Below are 15,539 nucleotides of genomic sequence, written 5' to 3'. Positions count from 1 at the left end.
AGATATGGGCAGCTAGTGGAGATATTAGATTAGTTTATGTGCTTGCGAGTCTACTTATTTTTGGACCATTTTTTTATTGGATCTTACTGTGCAGACAAGCAAAGGCGAGTAAACAGCATTTCCTTTCTGATTCTCTCACTCTCATTTATTCTTTATTTAGCTCAGTGGCCACCTTTTAGTTAATTCTTCCTTTGTTTTGAAAGAGCTAGATCATCATCTATATCAGAAACTGTATCAGGTGCTAAGGGAGTAGACAGGAGTGAAGGTATCCAAAACAGCAGTGCTTAATCTCTACAAAAATAAGTATTTGGGCCTGATGTTTTGCTGGGAATGCCACATCCAGCACTGTCAAAGGTTGAGGTACTGAATTCCAAGCCTGCATATTCCTTCATTCCAAATACTGCCTCTTTAATCTACCACTGAACACTTGCTGCCTCTTTACCTCACTCCCCACTGTCTCCCTTTGTCACTGTTTTTATTCATTCTTGTTTCTATTGTTTGTGTTTTTCAACCTCTTGCTTTGGATCAAAAGAGTCATAAGGGGAAAAAATAAGTGCTGATCCCCAATAATGAGTGCTGGTGGGCCCCACCTGCAACCACCAGATCAAATTAAGCACTGTCAGGTGAGCATACACATATTAATGCTTAGGTTACTTTGTGAATTACAATCATGCAAGTTACAAGGTAGGAAGTACCCCCTCATCAAGCTGCAGTGGAATGTAACAACTCTTTGGAGCCCCAACTTTGGTTAGAATACCACCTGTCAAAATAGGCGGTAGTTATTGTGAGGAAATCCATCTTTTTGTCAGATCATCCCCAACGTTTTAGACTCATGCTACTGGCTTTTTGACTTTGAGAGTGCTCTGAGCCCTGCCAAACAGGCCTCAGTGCTAGTGCACTGACCCTTAAAACATATATGGCTGATTGGTTTACCCACATTGGCATAGGTTACCCTACTTATAAGTCCCTAGTGTGTGGAAAAGTAAATGTTGCCATGTTATATGTGCCTACGTGTTCCCCATATTTTGTTATATGTGCATGATCGATATGCATGTATTCCCCTCTGATCGATTAAAGACGCAATTACAGTTGTGTCCATCTCTAGTATGCCAGTTTCCAGTCTTCGTGAAAACAACAAATATTAGGCCTATGTAAACCTACGTTGCCACATTTTACAGTGTGCACGTTAATTCATTGAATTGTCCCCGTTTCCAGGCCTCAAAAGGGCCCGGACTCAGATTCAGCTCCTGTCTCCTGAACCCTCTCCGAGGAGCGATACAGCCCCCACCTGCATCCCTGACCCTTCGCTTACTTCATGCCTCGCAGTGCCCGGCCCGGCCTGGCTCTGCCTCCCAGTCTGCCAAGAGTATGTTATGTTTCTAGTTATCAGTCCAGCCCTCCTTCTCTGCATTCCTAAGCTACTGAATCACATCAATAGTTTCCGTCATGGTCTAGCCTTTCTGTCTCCATGTAAGAGAAATACTGTATTAATATTCATAGAATATTCCTCGCGCACGCAATACATATAGAATTATGCATGCACCAGTCTTAAAGTCTATTAGCCTTTGCCCTGATAACTTTTGGATTCTATCAACATGTACTCTAAACACCAGATACCAGATATGCCTTGGGTACATGTCGCTCTGACACTCCAGACTTTAGTCTCCTCTTCTAGCGCAGAAGTCATAGCCCCCAGTTCTCCCTGGTAATACGTCATTGCCCGTTTGCGCGCACCACTAGGTTAGAGGTCCCAGCTGCTCAGGTAGCCCCCTCCATGTTTCCGCCTCATTTATGACACTTCTGTTACGTTTACATCACATGTCTATGTATACGCCCTGTACACACCTTCTTGTTACATCATTTTGCCCTTATCTTTCGCGACTGCTACGAGTCACGCCTACTGCTACACCTACTGTATTGAATGTAATGCAATTGTTTTGATATATATACTGTGCACCCATATTAAAAGTTACCACCCCCCTATTATTCCCAGATCCTGCCCCCGGCAGCTGCCTTCATTCCCTTCCCGTACAGGCTGTCCTGTTCCTGTCCTTTATGTCTGATTAAAGCCTGACGACTCAAGATACCTCGAATCCTGACTCTTATTTATTGAGCTACCTGTTTTATTGATTATATGAAAAATAGTACCGGTAATTAATTATTTATTTACCACATAATGGCGCCCGAATAGGGACTTGCCCTTTCCCCACGCGCCGGAGAAGCCACGCAGGCCCCCTGATCCTCTGCAGCCGTGACGGAACCATACCGTGCACGTGCAGATATTTCTGCTTCAAGTATCCCTCAGGCCCACGGAGGAGACGGAGGTTGCGGTCCAGCATCCAGACGAGGCGGTGAGGAACGCGGCGAGTCCCGACCAGAGCCCAAGCCGAGAGTCCAAGGTCCGAGGTATCCGGAGGCCCACCTGTAACTGAAGTCTGAAGCTCGTAGTCCGTCGTCGTAGCAGTCCAGTCCAGTCCGAGGCCTTCCGTTCTTGCTGCCCGGTGAGTACCGTTGCTGGGGTAGTATCTAGACAGGGTCAATTAATTTGTCTCTGGTCCGTGGGTTTGGGTACACAGATCCAACACGAAGTGTCCACCTAGGTGGATGCGGGTCCTGACGTGTCTCTTTATGGGACCGGTAAGTTTCGTTCTGTTTTAGCAGTGCATCTAGTCATTCTAGTAAGTTCAGTTCTCGAAAATTCATGTATTCTGTCCGAACTGTTATTCTAAATGTTATTTTCATGTGTTTTCAATGTCGTGGTATGAGTGATTTGTTTTTCAGTTATTATTGTGTTTATCGTGTATGGTATTGTGTCCAGACTCCAGCCTAAACTATGCCTCTATTCTCGAGGTTCCGTCAGTTAAAAACCAGAAAAGGTCTGCTAGAGGAAGCAGTTCCTGTCCCGCCTAGGGACAGTCCAGGTCATTTTATGTATCATAAGCATGGCTTAAGTGCCATATTATATCTAGACTTATGGGTGGATTACACCAAGGAATTAGAAGAGAAATATAGATGGCCCGTGTCAGGTACATGGGATGCCGAGTGCATCATGCGAGTAGAAGAAGTATTATGGAAAAAGAAATCCAGACAGTCCCAGAAAGATGCCATCGAGTTATGGCGTAAAGAATCTCACAGAAGAACAGAAAAAGAAATCAGAAAGACAGAATTAAGTAGGGAATCCTCCGAAAGAGCCCAAGAAAGGGAATTAATCGAAGTAGGTGAACGAGTTAAAGCCGAACAGTCAGACAGACAGAGAAATGCCCTTATTAAGGGTATGTATCCTCTTCTTGCCGAGGGCTTGCCGAAAGAAACCCCGGAAGCACCATGTAATTTTCCGCCATTAGTTCCGATTAAGCTACGTCACAAACCGACCGCAGCTGATATTTTTCTCTCGTCCTATTTGGACGACACAGTCCCAGAATATGCAAATCCTGTTCCGCCAGCTCCCGTAAATAATGTAATTCCTGTTCCTCCAGCCACCGGGGCACCGGTTACAGCACCTGTTACGGTACCCCCGGTCCAGCCTACAGTCCATGTCACTCTCCCAGCACGTACAGTACCCGCCGACGCTTCTAGTTTAGGGGCCACGGGGGGAAGTCCTCCTGGAACCCCGCCTCAACACAGACGTCTGACACTTCTCGAGCTACATGAACGAGCGTTACAGCGTTCGCCCAAACTCCAGTCAGTTGCCGATATCAAGCGAGCCCTTACCGAATGCCGTTATGATCCAGTCCCAGGCGATGATGATATGGTCCTGTATTCATTGCGTGTAAGACGGGTGACCGAATATTTGGACACCCTACCGAATATGAAAGGTTATCTAGACAGAATATATCCTTTCATCCGTACAGGAGCAGATCCAGGAAGCATTGGCGAGGCCATGGCTCAAAGAAAAGTCGAGATTCAGCTCATGCTTTTAAAGTTTCTAATTAATTGTTTAATACGAGAACAAGATTATCTGGATAAAGATCCGGAAGAAATAAAGGTCCTGACCAGGTGGAGTGACCACATAGCCGAGGGAAGACACAAGACACAGAACTGTATAGACAGTATGTACAAGAAGATCCGTAGGGAAATAATAAAGTTACACGAGAAACGAAAAGCAGCACAAGTAAGCGAGAAAGAAGACAACTCTTCTACTGAAGAGGTAAACGACGAGAATCCCTCCAGAATAGCGTATGTAGGTGGTACTAGACTTCCCGACCGACATTCACGCTTAGAACACAAGAAAGTTTTCCCTCCTCCAGCACCAGAACAAGGTTCTCTTGAGCAAGTATTTCAAGCTACCAATCACATTCTGAAATCACGAATCGGTTATAGTGAACTGAGTACAATGCATGAACAAGAATTAGCCCGATCAGCAGTCCGATGGACTACTGATTCTACCACTTTTCCAGACGAAATAGTGGCACAAATGTTTCTGAAACTGCCCCCAGCCGAGCAGCGACTGGTGGGTATGTATATGATCCAGCACCTCATTACATTGTATGAGGGACAGCATTCTGATCCAGGTCCGTTACAGGATGTTCTGAACGAGTTACTCCAGTATAGATGGAGAGGTCTAGGTACCGATTTAATTAGTATCATTCTAGAACAGCGCCACAAATATAGAACGTTTGTGAATCCGCATTTTGTTCATGTCTCACCTCCAGAAAGTAAATCATTTTACATAGATAGACAGCATCCGTTACGAGAAGTACACCCAGTTAGGACAACGGGTGGTGATCTAGAACGAGTATTTGTTTACACCCCTATCACAAAGATGGAACTCTTAGAGATGAAAAAGTTAATTCCCTGTCACGACAAAGATCCAGCAGGGTTCCATCGAGAATTAAAAGACATGCTCCGTATGGGAGAATACACGTATCCTGATATTATTAAAATGTTAAAGGTCCTGTTGCCCGCAGGGGTATATGAAAAACTCAAGGAAAAAGAATGGGAGGTGGGAGAGAAAAATATAGATTGGACAGCTCTAGAAGCTGAAGATACTTCACGAGTACCAGGTACCGGTCTAGGGGGTAAAGTTAAAGAATTGCCCGAGTTATTGATATAGGTTTTGCCAAGGTTACTAGCCACGAAAAAGGAAGATTGGGATGCAATCTCAGCTTGTAAACAGAAACAGGATGAAGACACTAGTGATTTTTATTCTAGATTTGAAAAATGTTTTATAATTAACAGTGGTCTGAAGACGAGTAGTGAATCGTACCCTCATCTTTTTGTTACCAAACTAGTCGAGAATTCAAGTCCACAAGTTAAAAATGGAGTTTTGAAAGTCGAAAGTAGTTGGCAAGCTAATACTCCGTCACAAATGCTCCAGATGCTCCAGTATCACCAGAACAGAATCAGGGAAGAGCAAGAACACGAAAGGAGACGTATGAAAGACACAAAAATGAAAGTATTAGTTGCACAATCTGTTCCACAAGACAGTCAGAAGAGGGGTCCGAATCAAGCCAGTCATCCTGCAGCTCCCGTTAAAGGGACCTGCAATTATTGTAAACAGCCAGGTCATTTTATAAACGAGTGTGCAGTTCTGAAACACAACATAGCTACTGGTAAGACTAAAGAAAGACCACGTCCGCCTAGACAAGAACAAGTTTCACAGACTTCTCAGTCACCCCAGAATGCACAACAGACAGTTCCAGCATCGCAGCCTATCGCTGCAACACAGCATGTTACACAGCAGATGTACCAGTATGCTCAGTCAGAGTATCCAGAGTATCAACAGTATTCATGAAACAGCCTAGAGAGGGAGGTAGGCTTGCCTCTCATCGAGATACCTGTAGCTCAAGAGGGTCCCTATGTACACAGTCAAGTATTAGGGAAAGACAGAAAGTTTTTGATTGATACAGGGGCAAGTAGGACTACTATCAGTCATGACGAGGTTCCAGGGGCTCCGCTCTCAGGCTCTAAAAATGTTTCCCTTGGATTTTCAGGAAAGCCGATTGTTAATGAAATTTCGAAGCCAGTTTCCCTAGAAGTTGGTCCATTGTCCCGAACTACTGATTTGTTACTTACAAAGTCATGTCCAGAAAATTTGTTAGGCATTAAAACATTAAAAGAATTAGGTGCAGTAATTTGCTGCTCCCCAGAAGGAGTTCGATTGTTCTTACGTGACTTTAAAGGTCATTATGTATTACGTGATTTTGATCCAAGATTATTAAATGTACCACAGCATTTATGGGCGCAAGGTCCAACTGATGTAGGTTGTATGTATATCACACTCCATCGTGTGACTTTCAAGCAAGGTATAGTTTTGCCACGAATCAGACAGTACAGATTGCCACCTGAGGCTGTAGTAGCCTTATCCAAAATTATTGACGAGCTCATTGCTCAAGGAGTGGTTGTAGAAACTGACTCCAATGTATGTAATTCTCCTATCATTCCAGTCCTGAAACGTACTGATCCAAATGCACCTCCAGTATATCGATTAGTGATTGACCTTCGAGAGCTTAATAAATGTATCATACCTCAGTATCCAGTAGTCCCAGATATTTCTTCCCTATTGACAGCCATTGATTCCGAAGCTACATTTTTCACAGTTATCGATCTCAAGAACGCATTTTTCAGTGTCCCCATTCATCCAGACAGCCAGTACCTTTTTGGTTTTTGTTTAAATGGAAGGAGCTATAAATTCACACGAGCTCCTCAAGGTTTCACAGAAAGTCCTAGTATTTACAGTCAAGCACTTAAGAGACAACTAGACAATATTCACATGCCAACTGACACTGCCCTGCTCCAGTATGTCGATGATCTACTGATCACAGCCCGTTCTGAACGTGACTGCGAGCGGGCGTCACTTACAGTTCTGTATTTCCTGGCCGAGCAGGGGCACAAGGTGTCCCCTTCCAAATTACAATTCTGTGTCCAGCAAGTGGTCTACTTAGGACACTTACTGTCCAAGTGGGGTAGGCAGTTGACACCAGACCGTATCCAGTTAATAGCGAATCTTCCACAGCCCAAGACACAGAAGGAGGTACGAGCTTTTATCGGCCTTACTTCTTATTGCAGACAATGGATTCCTCAGTATGCATTTCTAGCCAAGCCACTGATACAGTTAACGACACAGGAGGCAGCCGTATCGACTGTCCTCCCTTGGACCCAGGAACATACACTTGTATTCAATGAATTAAAGAAAGCCTTATGTCAAGCACCTGTTCTAGCGACACCCAACTACAGTAAGCCTTTTACACTTTTTGTCACAGAACGTGATGGTACTGCATTATCTGTTCTCACACAAGATCAAGCAGGACAGTACAAGCCCTGTGCTTATTTCTCGAGCACATTAGATCCAGTAGCCCAGGCTCTGCCTGCGTGCCTCAAGTCAGTTGCAGCCACAGCTCTAGCAATCAGACAAAGTGATGCCATAGTGTTAGGACATTCCCTGACAGTACAAGTTCCACACTCCGTGGAAGTTCTTTTAAACCGAACACAGACTCAGCACTTGACAATTGCACGTTTAACAGGTTATGAACTGACACTGTTCCAGCCACACATAGAAATCAGACGCTGCAACATTCTAAATCCTGCTACACTGTTACCGTCAGTTACTTCAAATCCTGCCACACATGACTAAGCCAAGACAAGACCTGACAGACATTGCATTACCTAATCCCGACCTGACACTTTATGTGGATGGTTCATGTATGAGAACAAGTACAGGAGAACTAGTAGCCGCGTATGCAGTGACTACTGAAACTGAAGTTATAGAAACACATCGTATTGACACCCTGTCTGCTCAAGCAGCAGAGCTAGTCGCTCTGACCCAAGCCTGCATACGTGCCAAGAACCTGAAAGTAAACATATATACAGATTTACGTTACGCATTCGGAGTCGTACACGACTTTGGAGTGCTCTGGCAGGAGAGAGGTTTCATGACTTCTCATGGAACCAAGATTCAGCATGGTCTCCTCATTCAAGCTCTGTTAGATGCAATACATTTACCGACAGCTATCGCTATCATGAAGTGCAAGGCACATACGAAAGTTACTGACATCATTTCCCAAGGTAACGATCTAGCAGATCGAACAGCCAAGCTTACAGCTCAGACTCCAGACATTCCAGTTGACACGACACAGACACTCACTCAAGATCAGACTACTTGTATGACAATTAAGGACCCTACACAAGATGTCATAGACATACAGTTACATGCTACTCCCGAAGAAATCAAGAAATGGTCCGAACAAGGAGGGGTCCAGACAGATCAAGGATGGTTGACGAAGGGAAAAGCCACATGGTTTCTCCCCGACTCTATGGTTCAAGTCATTATTAATACCGCACATAGTCCAGCACATCTAGGAGAGAAAGCTATGTTAGACAGTATTCAGAACCTTTGGTTCAACAAACACTTACGAGCTGCAGCCAAGCAGAAAGTCCGTACCTGTATGATATGTTGTCAGTTCAATCCAGGTAAAAGTGTCCCGGTGGAACAAGGTGGATTCCAACCTCCTGACCACCCTTTTGAAGTCCTCCAGATGGATTATATTCAGATGGAGCGATGTCGAGGTTTCAAGTATGTCCTCGTAGTTGTATGCGCTTTGTCCAGGTGGACAGAAGCATATCCAGTTCCAGATTACACAGCCGCGACCACTGCCAGGCAGTTGGTTCGTGAATTCTTTCCCCGCTATGGACTCCCTAGGGTCGTGTATTCTGATAACGGCCAGCCCTTCTCATCTGAACTTATGAAACATGTTTCCCTTCTGTTAGGGTACCAGTGGAGGTTCCATTGTGTGCGCCATCCTGAAGCAGCCGGTCTCGTAGAGAGACATAATCAGACTCTGAAAATCCGCATTGCTAAAATTTGTAGAGAAAAAGGTGTAGACTGGCTAGTTGCCCTGCCAGTTGCTTTGTTTTTTATGAGGATGGTTGCACATTCCAGATCAGGTCTGTCCCCGTATGAGGTCGTATTCGGCCGTCCCCCAAACATGTGGGGTACACCTAGACCCCGCAGTATTACAGATGTTTCCAGTAATATGCTGACAGATTACCTAGCTTCCTTGATGTCTGCCCTACACTCTTGTCGTTCACAGGTTGCCGCCGCATTTCCAGACAACACCGAGGTTAAACCGCATGAAGTCATTCCAGGCGACCTGGTGTTGGTGCGGAATTTTGATCGTTCAAGTCCGCTGGAGCCCCGCTGGAAGGAGCCCCGCCTCGTCTTGTTAACAACAAGGACCGCCTTGAAACTGGAGGGCAGGAAAGGATGGGTCCACCTGTCCCATATAAAGAAATTCCATGGACAATCAGAAAAGACTTTTGCTAAGGACTACCTCATTCCTACAGACTGCCTAAAAACAGACTCTGAACTTAAAGTTCCCTTGTTAGAGAAAACTCCGCAACAGGAGTATAAACAGAAGCTTCGGTCTAGTAAAATAAGTCAGCCAGTTTAATTGTCTAAGTCCCTCTCGGGTGAAACGGTTAGACAGGTTTCTGACATGTATGAGATAGACCCCCATAGTGAGAGAGTTAGTCAAAACTCTATATACGATGTATCTTTGTTCTAAGTTTTTTGCTATTTTTGAGTCTAATGGTTACCTGCACAAGTTATGCTTTACATTTATGTTTTCCAGTCTCACATGTACATATGTTTTCTAACACTACAGTAGAGCACACATTTAGTGATCTGCCTCCTCACGAGCTCTCCTATCGTCTTGCTATGCGAAATAATACATTCATTAGGATGTTACACTATTCACACCAGACCAGCAATGCCACTAATTGTTGGGTGTGTGGTCGACTCCCCCCTTTCCAGACACCGAAGGGAGTTCTGCCACTCTTTCCTTATCCGTTTTCACATAATGGTTCGTGTGGAGCATGGTCCACGTTAACGTCATCCTCCAATGATATGTCCCTTCTGAATAGAACATGTTTCCCAGACAAGCAAGGTCTCTCCCATAGAACAGGGTTAGATCTAGAAAATGAAGTATATGATCTAGGTAATTATTCCTCGAATTTCATGGTCCTGAATGTTCAGTCTGATACTACTCCAGATTTACCTGCCATTTCAGTACTACCAGTCAAAGGCGAATTATGTGTCAGATAGAATGGTTCCGCACATGTAGGACATAGTGATTGTACTACTACTGTCGAGTATAGTGACAGTGGGAAATCTATTTTCAAAGCCTCACGTCATTCTTATTTTGTTTGTGGTCAGACCGCATATGTTCGTCTGCCCCTCGATTGGGATGGAACATGTTACATTGCCTTCCTACTGCCACCAGTTTTTCTAGCCCCATCTGATTATCACAGAAACACACATCTAGTACACGTCAGACCTAGAAGGGAGATCGAGTCCCCAATTGTCGATCAAACTGAAACTACTCTAGAACAGTATCAAGACTTTAATAAAGGTTTCTTCTTCTTTATAGGACCTGTCCAGAATAGTAAGTTAATACGTAGGTTAACCAGAACCCTTGAAGCAGTAGTGAATGAGACTACTTCTGCTCTAGGTAACCTAACTGAGGAGCAATCTGCTATGAGATTTGTCGTGCTCCAAAATCGTCTCGTTCTTGACGTCATACTGGCCGATAGAGGAGGAGCATGTAGAGTCATCGGATCTAGTTGCTGCATTTTCATTCCTAATAACGCGCCGACTGTTTATTCAGCTATAACCAGACTTCATAAAATTGCCCATCAGTTACACCAGAATCCAGGCACCTGGACATGGTCCGGTTGGCTCTGGAGTATCATATCTGCTTGGGGATGGAAAGTATTGTCATTCCTAGGTATAGCAGTAATGATCATATTCAGTTGCTGCCTCTGTATACAATGTGGCCCTGCGATTTGCGGCATGTGTGCTACCTCTTGTATTCCTAGTCCTAAATCCCGTTCCAAGATAATTCGAGACGAGCAAATGATGCTATATGAAATGATAGATGGTATCATGAATATTGATGTTTCCTGATGGAAACGTAGGGCACAAGGAGGGAATGTGGAAAAGTAAATTTTGCCATGTTATATGTGCCTACGTGTTCCCCATATTTTGTTATATGTGCATGATCGATATGCATGTATTCCCCTCTGATCGATTAAAGACGCAATTACAGTTGTGTCCATCTCTAGTATGCCAGTTTCCAGTCTTCGTGAAAACAACGAATATTAGGCCTATGTAAACCTACGTTGCCACATTTTACAGTGTGCACGTTAATTCATTGAATTGTCCCCGTTTCCAGGCCTCAAAAGGGCCCGGACTCAGATTCAGCTCCTGTCTCCTGAACCCTCTCCGAGGAGCGATACAGCCCCCACCTGCATCCCTGACCCTTCGCTTACTTCATGCCTCGCAGTGCCCGGCCCGGCCAGGCTCTGCCTCCCAGTCTGCCAAGAGTATGTTATGTTTCTAGTTATCAGTCCAGCCCTCCTTCTCTGCATTCCTAAGCTACTGAATCGCATCAATAGTTTCCGTCATGGTCTAGCCTTTCTGTCTCCATGTAAGAGAAATACTGTATTAATATTCATAGAATATTCCTCGCGCACGCAATACATATAGAATTATGCATGCACCAGTCTTAAAGTCTATTAGCCTTTGCCCTGATAACTTTTGGATTCTATCAACATGTACTCTAAACACCAGATACCAGATATGCCTTGGGTACATGTCGCTCTGACACTCCAGACTTTAGTCTCCTCTTCTAGCGCAGAAGTCATAGCCCCCAGTTCTCCCTGGTAATACGTCATTGCCCGTTTGCGCGCACCACTAGGTTAGAGGTCCCAGCTGCTCAGGTAGCCCCCTCCATGTTTCCGCCTCATTTATGACACTTCTGTTACGTTTACATCACATGTCTATGTATACGCCCTGTACACGCCTTCTTGTTACATCATTTTGCCCTTATCTTTCGCGACTGCTACGAGTCACGCCTACTGCTACGCCTACTGTATTGAATGTAATGCAATTGTTTTGATATATATACAGTGCACCCATATTAAAAGTTACCACCCCCCTATTATTCCCAGATCCTGCCCCCGGCAGCTGCCTTCATTCCCTTCCCGTACAGGCTGTCCTGTTCCTGTCCTTTATGTCTGATTAAAGCCTGACGACTCAAGATACCTCGAATCCTGACTCTTATTTATTGAGCTACCTGTTTTATTGATTATATGAAAAATAGTACCGGTAATTAATTATTTATTTACCACAAGTGTATGGTGCCAGGGGTACCCAGGGCCTGCAAATCAAAGATTCCCCCATTGGCTGCAGCATCTAGTGTGCCATCACAAGAGTAACAAAGCAAAACAAGACTGCCAGCCTTCCCTTGCTGGCTGGCAGAGCGGTTTTCAAACTGCTAACTCAACTTTGTCTTATAAACCTATGACAATGTCCAGATCGTCCTTTTTAATATATTTTAGTCACCTCAAAGGCAGGCTATCAAGCCCTAAGCCGGGGTGCAGTGTACTAAAACCTGGTGCATGTCTTTTTACATGAACTGACAGTAAAAACCCTAAATTGCAATGTTTATAGAAGAAAGACTGGTAGCCCCATTGGCGAGTACTCAGCTGTCCGAACTTTTGAATAGGACTAACAAAATAGATACTTTGAGGTATCAAAATAATTGTTGCATTAAACCTGACTTGATGCCTCAGTCAAATTTAATGTAACTTTTTCAGATGTGTCAACTTTAGAAAGTTTTGTGAGGTAGTTGTAAATGCACACCAAAATAACTAGTGTACGGGCGTAATTTTAGATAAAGTTCTGCATGTGATCAGGATATCGCTGACTGATCGCCAGTGTAATGAAAAATTAGCTAAAAAAGCATTACCCCACAGAGTAAGTTCCCCGGTTGCACAGCCAAATTCCCAAAAGGGATTGATCCAATGTAGTTGAACAGGTAAACGAAGAGTTAAGATTCCATAGTGTTTATTCTTAATCGTCGTTGAGATGAAATTCACATTTTTTCAAGAATAAGTGTCATCAAAGACATGGATGGGTCGAATTATTTGAACCCAATGTATTTTGGGCAGATCCCTTCGTCAGGGGAAGGTAGACCTAAAAAATGAAAAAGGAAAAGCCACCTCCTTACATCCACTCTGCATAATAAGAAAGACTGAACTGTTTTGGTATCGAAATTTTCACAACAAAGCCTCAAATTCAAGAAAACTATCTTAAAGCATTGGTCGATGTTGCAACTAGAGCCGGACTTCAAAGGGATCTTCAATGAACCACCCCTGTGTGCATAAGAATGCAGCTGGAACATCCGCGATTTGCTCTCCAAACCCACATTTAACCACACCACTACACAGCATCAGGGCACCATCCCTTGTCTCAACTGCAACAACTGTAATAACATCATCAAAGGAACCTATGTTACACACCCAAGTAAAGGCAATAAAATCAAACTCAAAGTAACAGCCATGTGTGCCTCAAAAAATGAGGTCTACTTTTTGAAATGTCGTGGTGGACTGGGATACATTGGAAAAACCGAATGAAGATAAAAACTAGACTAAATGAACATAAGAACAACAACAAAGTAAAAGCCGTTCAAGGTGGTTAGATTCCACTATGTAAATACCAGCTGAAGCCAAAGGCGGGAGAAGACAGGGAGAAAAGGGTGCCCATGATGTAACCTTGAAGCACACTCATTTTATTCCGAATGCAGAATCTGTTCCTTAAGAAAAATAGCAATTTGAGATTGTGAATGCAGGGTTGAAGGTCTGCTGTCCCTTGTGACGCTCCATCTCTGTATTGATAGGATTTCGGTAGGATTAGAAAAATGGAAGCCTCAATATTATTCATAAGGCTGGATTCATCAAATCCTATAGAATGGTCATATTGCCCTGTAATAGATCTGTACATGTGTTGCAGCATGTGTTGCAGTGTAAAATGTAGGTTGGGTGGCAAACAATAGTTGTACGACTCACTGACTGCTTTAAGACTCCACCTATTGTACATTCGGCCCTTGGTACTTCTTTGCATATGATTTGGGGGTTTCACTTAACCAAGATGGATATTCCTGGACAGTTGTTTTGAAGTTAAATCAGCAACTATGTTTCACTAATTTTTCCAAACAAGGTTGCACTATGTAATTCTCTCATATGGATACTCAATTTAAGCTATATAGGATTTCTGTCTTGATGCTATTTCCTCTTGGCTCTTTAATAACAGACCCTTTGAGTTAGTTTCAGTATGGCCCGCCAAGGTTGGTCAAGTCCTAACATCATTCTTTTGTTTCTCCAATGTTTAGTTTTCTTTACCATCTGATGCAACCACCTACGGCTGTGCATACATTCCCCTGCCTCAACTGCCTGTGAAAAATCATATCTATAAGGTAATTTTTTTATACCTCCCTCAATATAGTACATTGTCCATGATACCACTTTGCCATGTAGTTCGTTTTTATTATGTCAACACAAGAAAAGGACTGTATTATTGCTCCAAAATGTTGTGAATTTATCTGACTGCAAACCACTACCTGTTGTATGTTGAAATAGGTAGTGAAAAGTGAACTGGAAAGACTGCAGTGCAAACTATTACAATAACACAAGTACAAATAACAGAAATGGTGAAAGCTGGGAAACAATAGACAAACTGCCATAAATTATAGTTTGATCCTTAGAAGTGATCTTTCTGAAAAGTGAAAAGATCTTACATGAAGGCAAGAACAGATTACTTTCACATAGTTTATGGAGACACTCAGGAGCTTCTATGGAGAAGATGAATTAGATGGGTTCCTGTGCAAGGCACAAGCATTGGAATTTAACGGGCACCCTTTAGAAGCAATGAAAATCAGCATAATAATATAACAAACAAGAAGGCAAGGAGATTAGTGGAAGGTAGACATAAACTGAGCTCAGGGGAAAACTGGGCTGGTAAAGGGAGTCTGTGTCTGAAATGGAATACACAGAAGTGTGAATCTGCACACTACCTAAGACAGGAATATGCAGTCAGAACAGGCATGTGAAATACAAGACTAGTAATCTGCATATACAAGATAGGTCTACATGTGCGCAATCAGAATTAGGAACAAGGCAAGCAATGGAATCAAGAGGCAAGATGAAGAAGAGTCAAACAACAGACACAAATAACTAATAAGACCAGGAAAAGGAAATCAACAACTATGAAACCAGAAACAAAAAAGCAAGTCTGTAATTCTTTAGCAGGATCAAATAGAGCGCTAGAAGAGTAAGACGCAAGGTCTGTTGCTAGCAGCTGCACTCAACTCACCAGCAGAAATAGCTGGGGACTCAGGAGAAGAGCGCAGGTGCAGGGAAAGAGCCAGATACAAGGAACCTGGTTAACATCAATGAAGGGAGGGTAGAACTGGGGCTTTGAAAGAGTAAGATCAGGCGAAGAAATACACACAGGGCACAGGAAAACTAACAACAGAGAATGGGTCGGAGCCAAGAAAGAGAAAAATCTAGATGCAGATGTAAAGACATCAGAAAGTCCTTGGGATCGAGGAATCAAGATAGAGAATAGAGAACAGCCACTAGGAAGTCATCAGAGCAGGGGTAGGAGACTGAAAGGACTAAAGAGGCCTTGATGCATCAGGAAAGTTTGAGAAGAAATAAAAAAAACAAGAAGATTTTAATGACTTGCACAAATAAAGAAA

The 15,539-nt window shown here is 43.5% G+C and overlaps 1 protein-coding gene across 1 annotated transcript in view; it reads left to right on the top strand.

The window, feature by feature from the left end:
* Positions 1-15,539, top strand: part of LOC144767802 (putative DBH-like monooxygenase protein 2) — a 169,779-nt gene that overhangs the window by 16,455 nt on the left and 137,785 nt on the right. The window contains exon 4 of the mRNA XM_078651180.1: positions 14,172-14,255. Within this exon, the coding sequence (XP_078507306.1) occupies positions 14,172-14,255 (84 nt within the window). The remainder of the gene's footprint in view (positions 1-14,171; positions 14,256-15,539) is intronic.

Source organism: Lissotriton helveticus, chromosome 7, assembly GCF_964261635.1.
Source record: "Lissotriton helveticus chromosome 7, aLisHel1.1, whole genome shotgun sequence".
NCBI lineage: Eukaryota > Metazoa > Chordata > Amphibia > Caudata > Salamandridae > Lissotriton > Lissotriton helveticus.
Note: the sequence above shows the minus strand (reverse complement) of the source record. Positions and strands in the feature narration are given on the sequence as shown.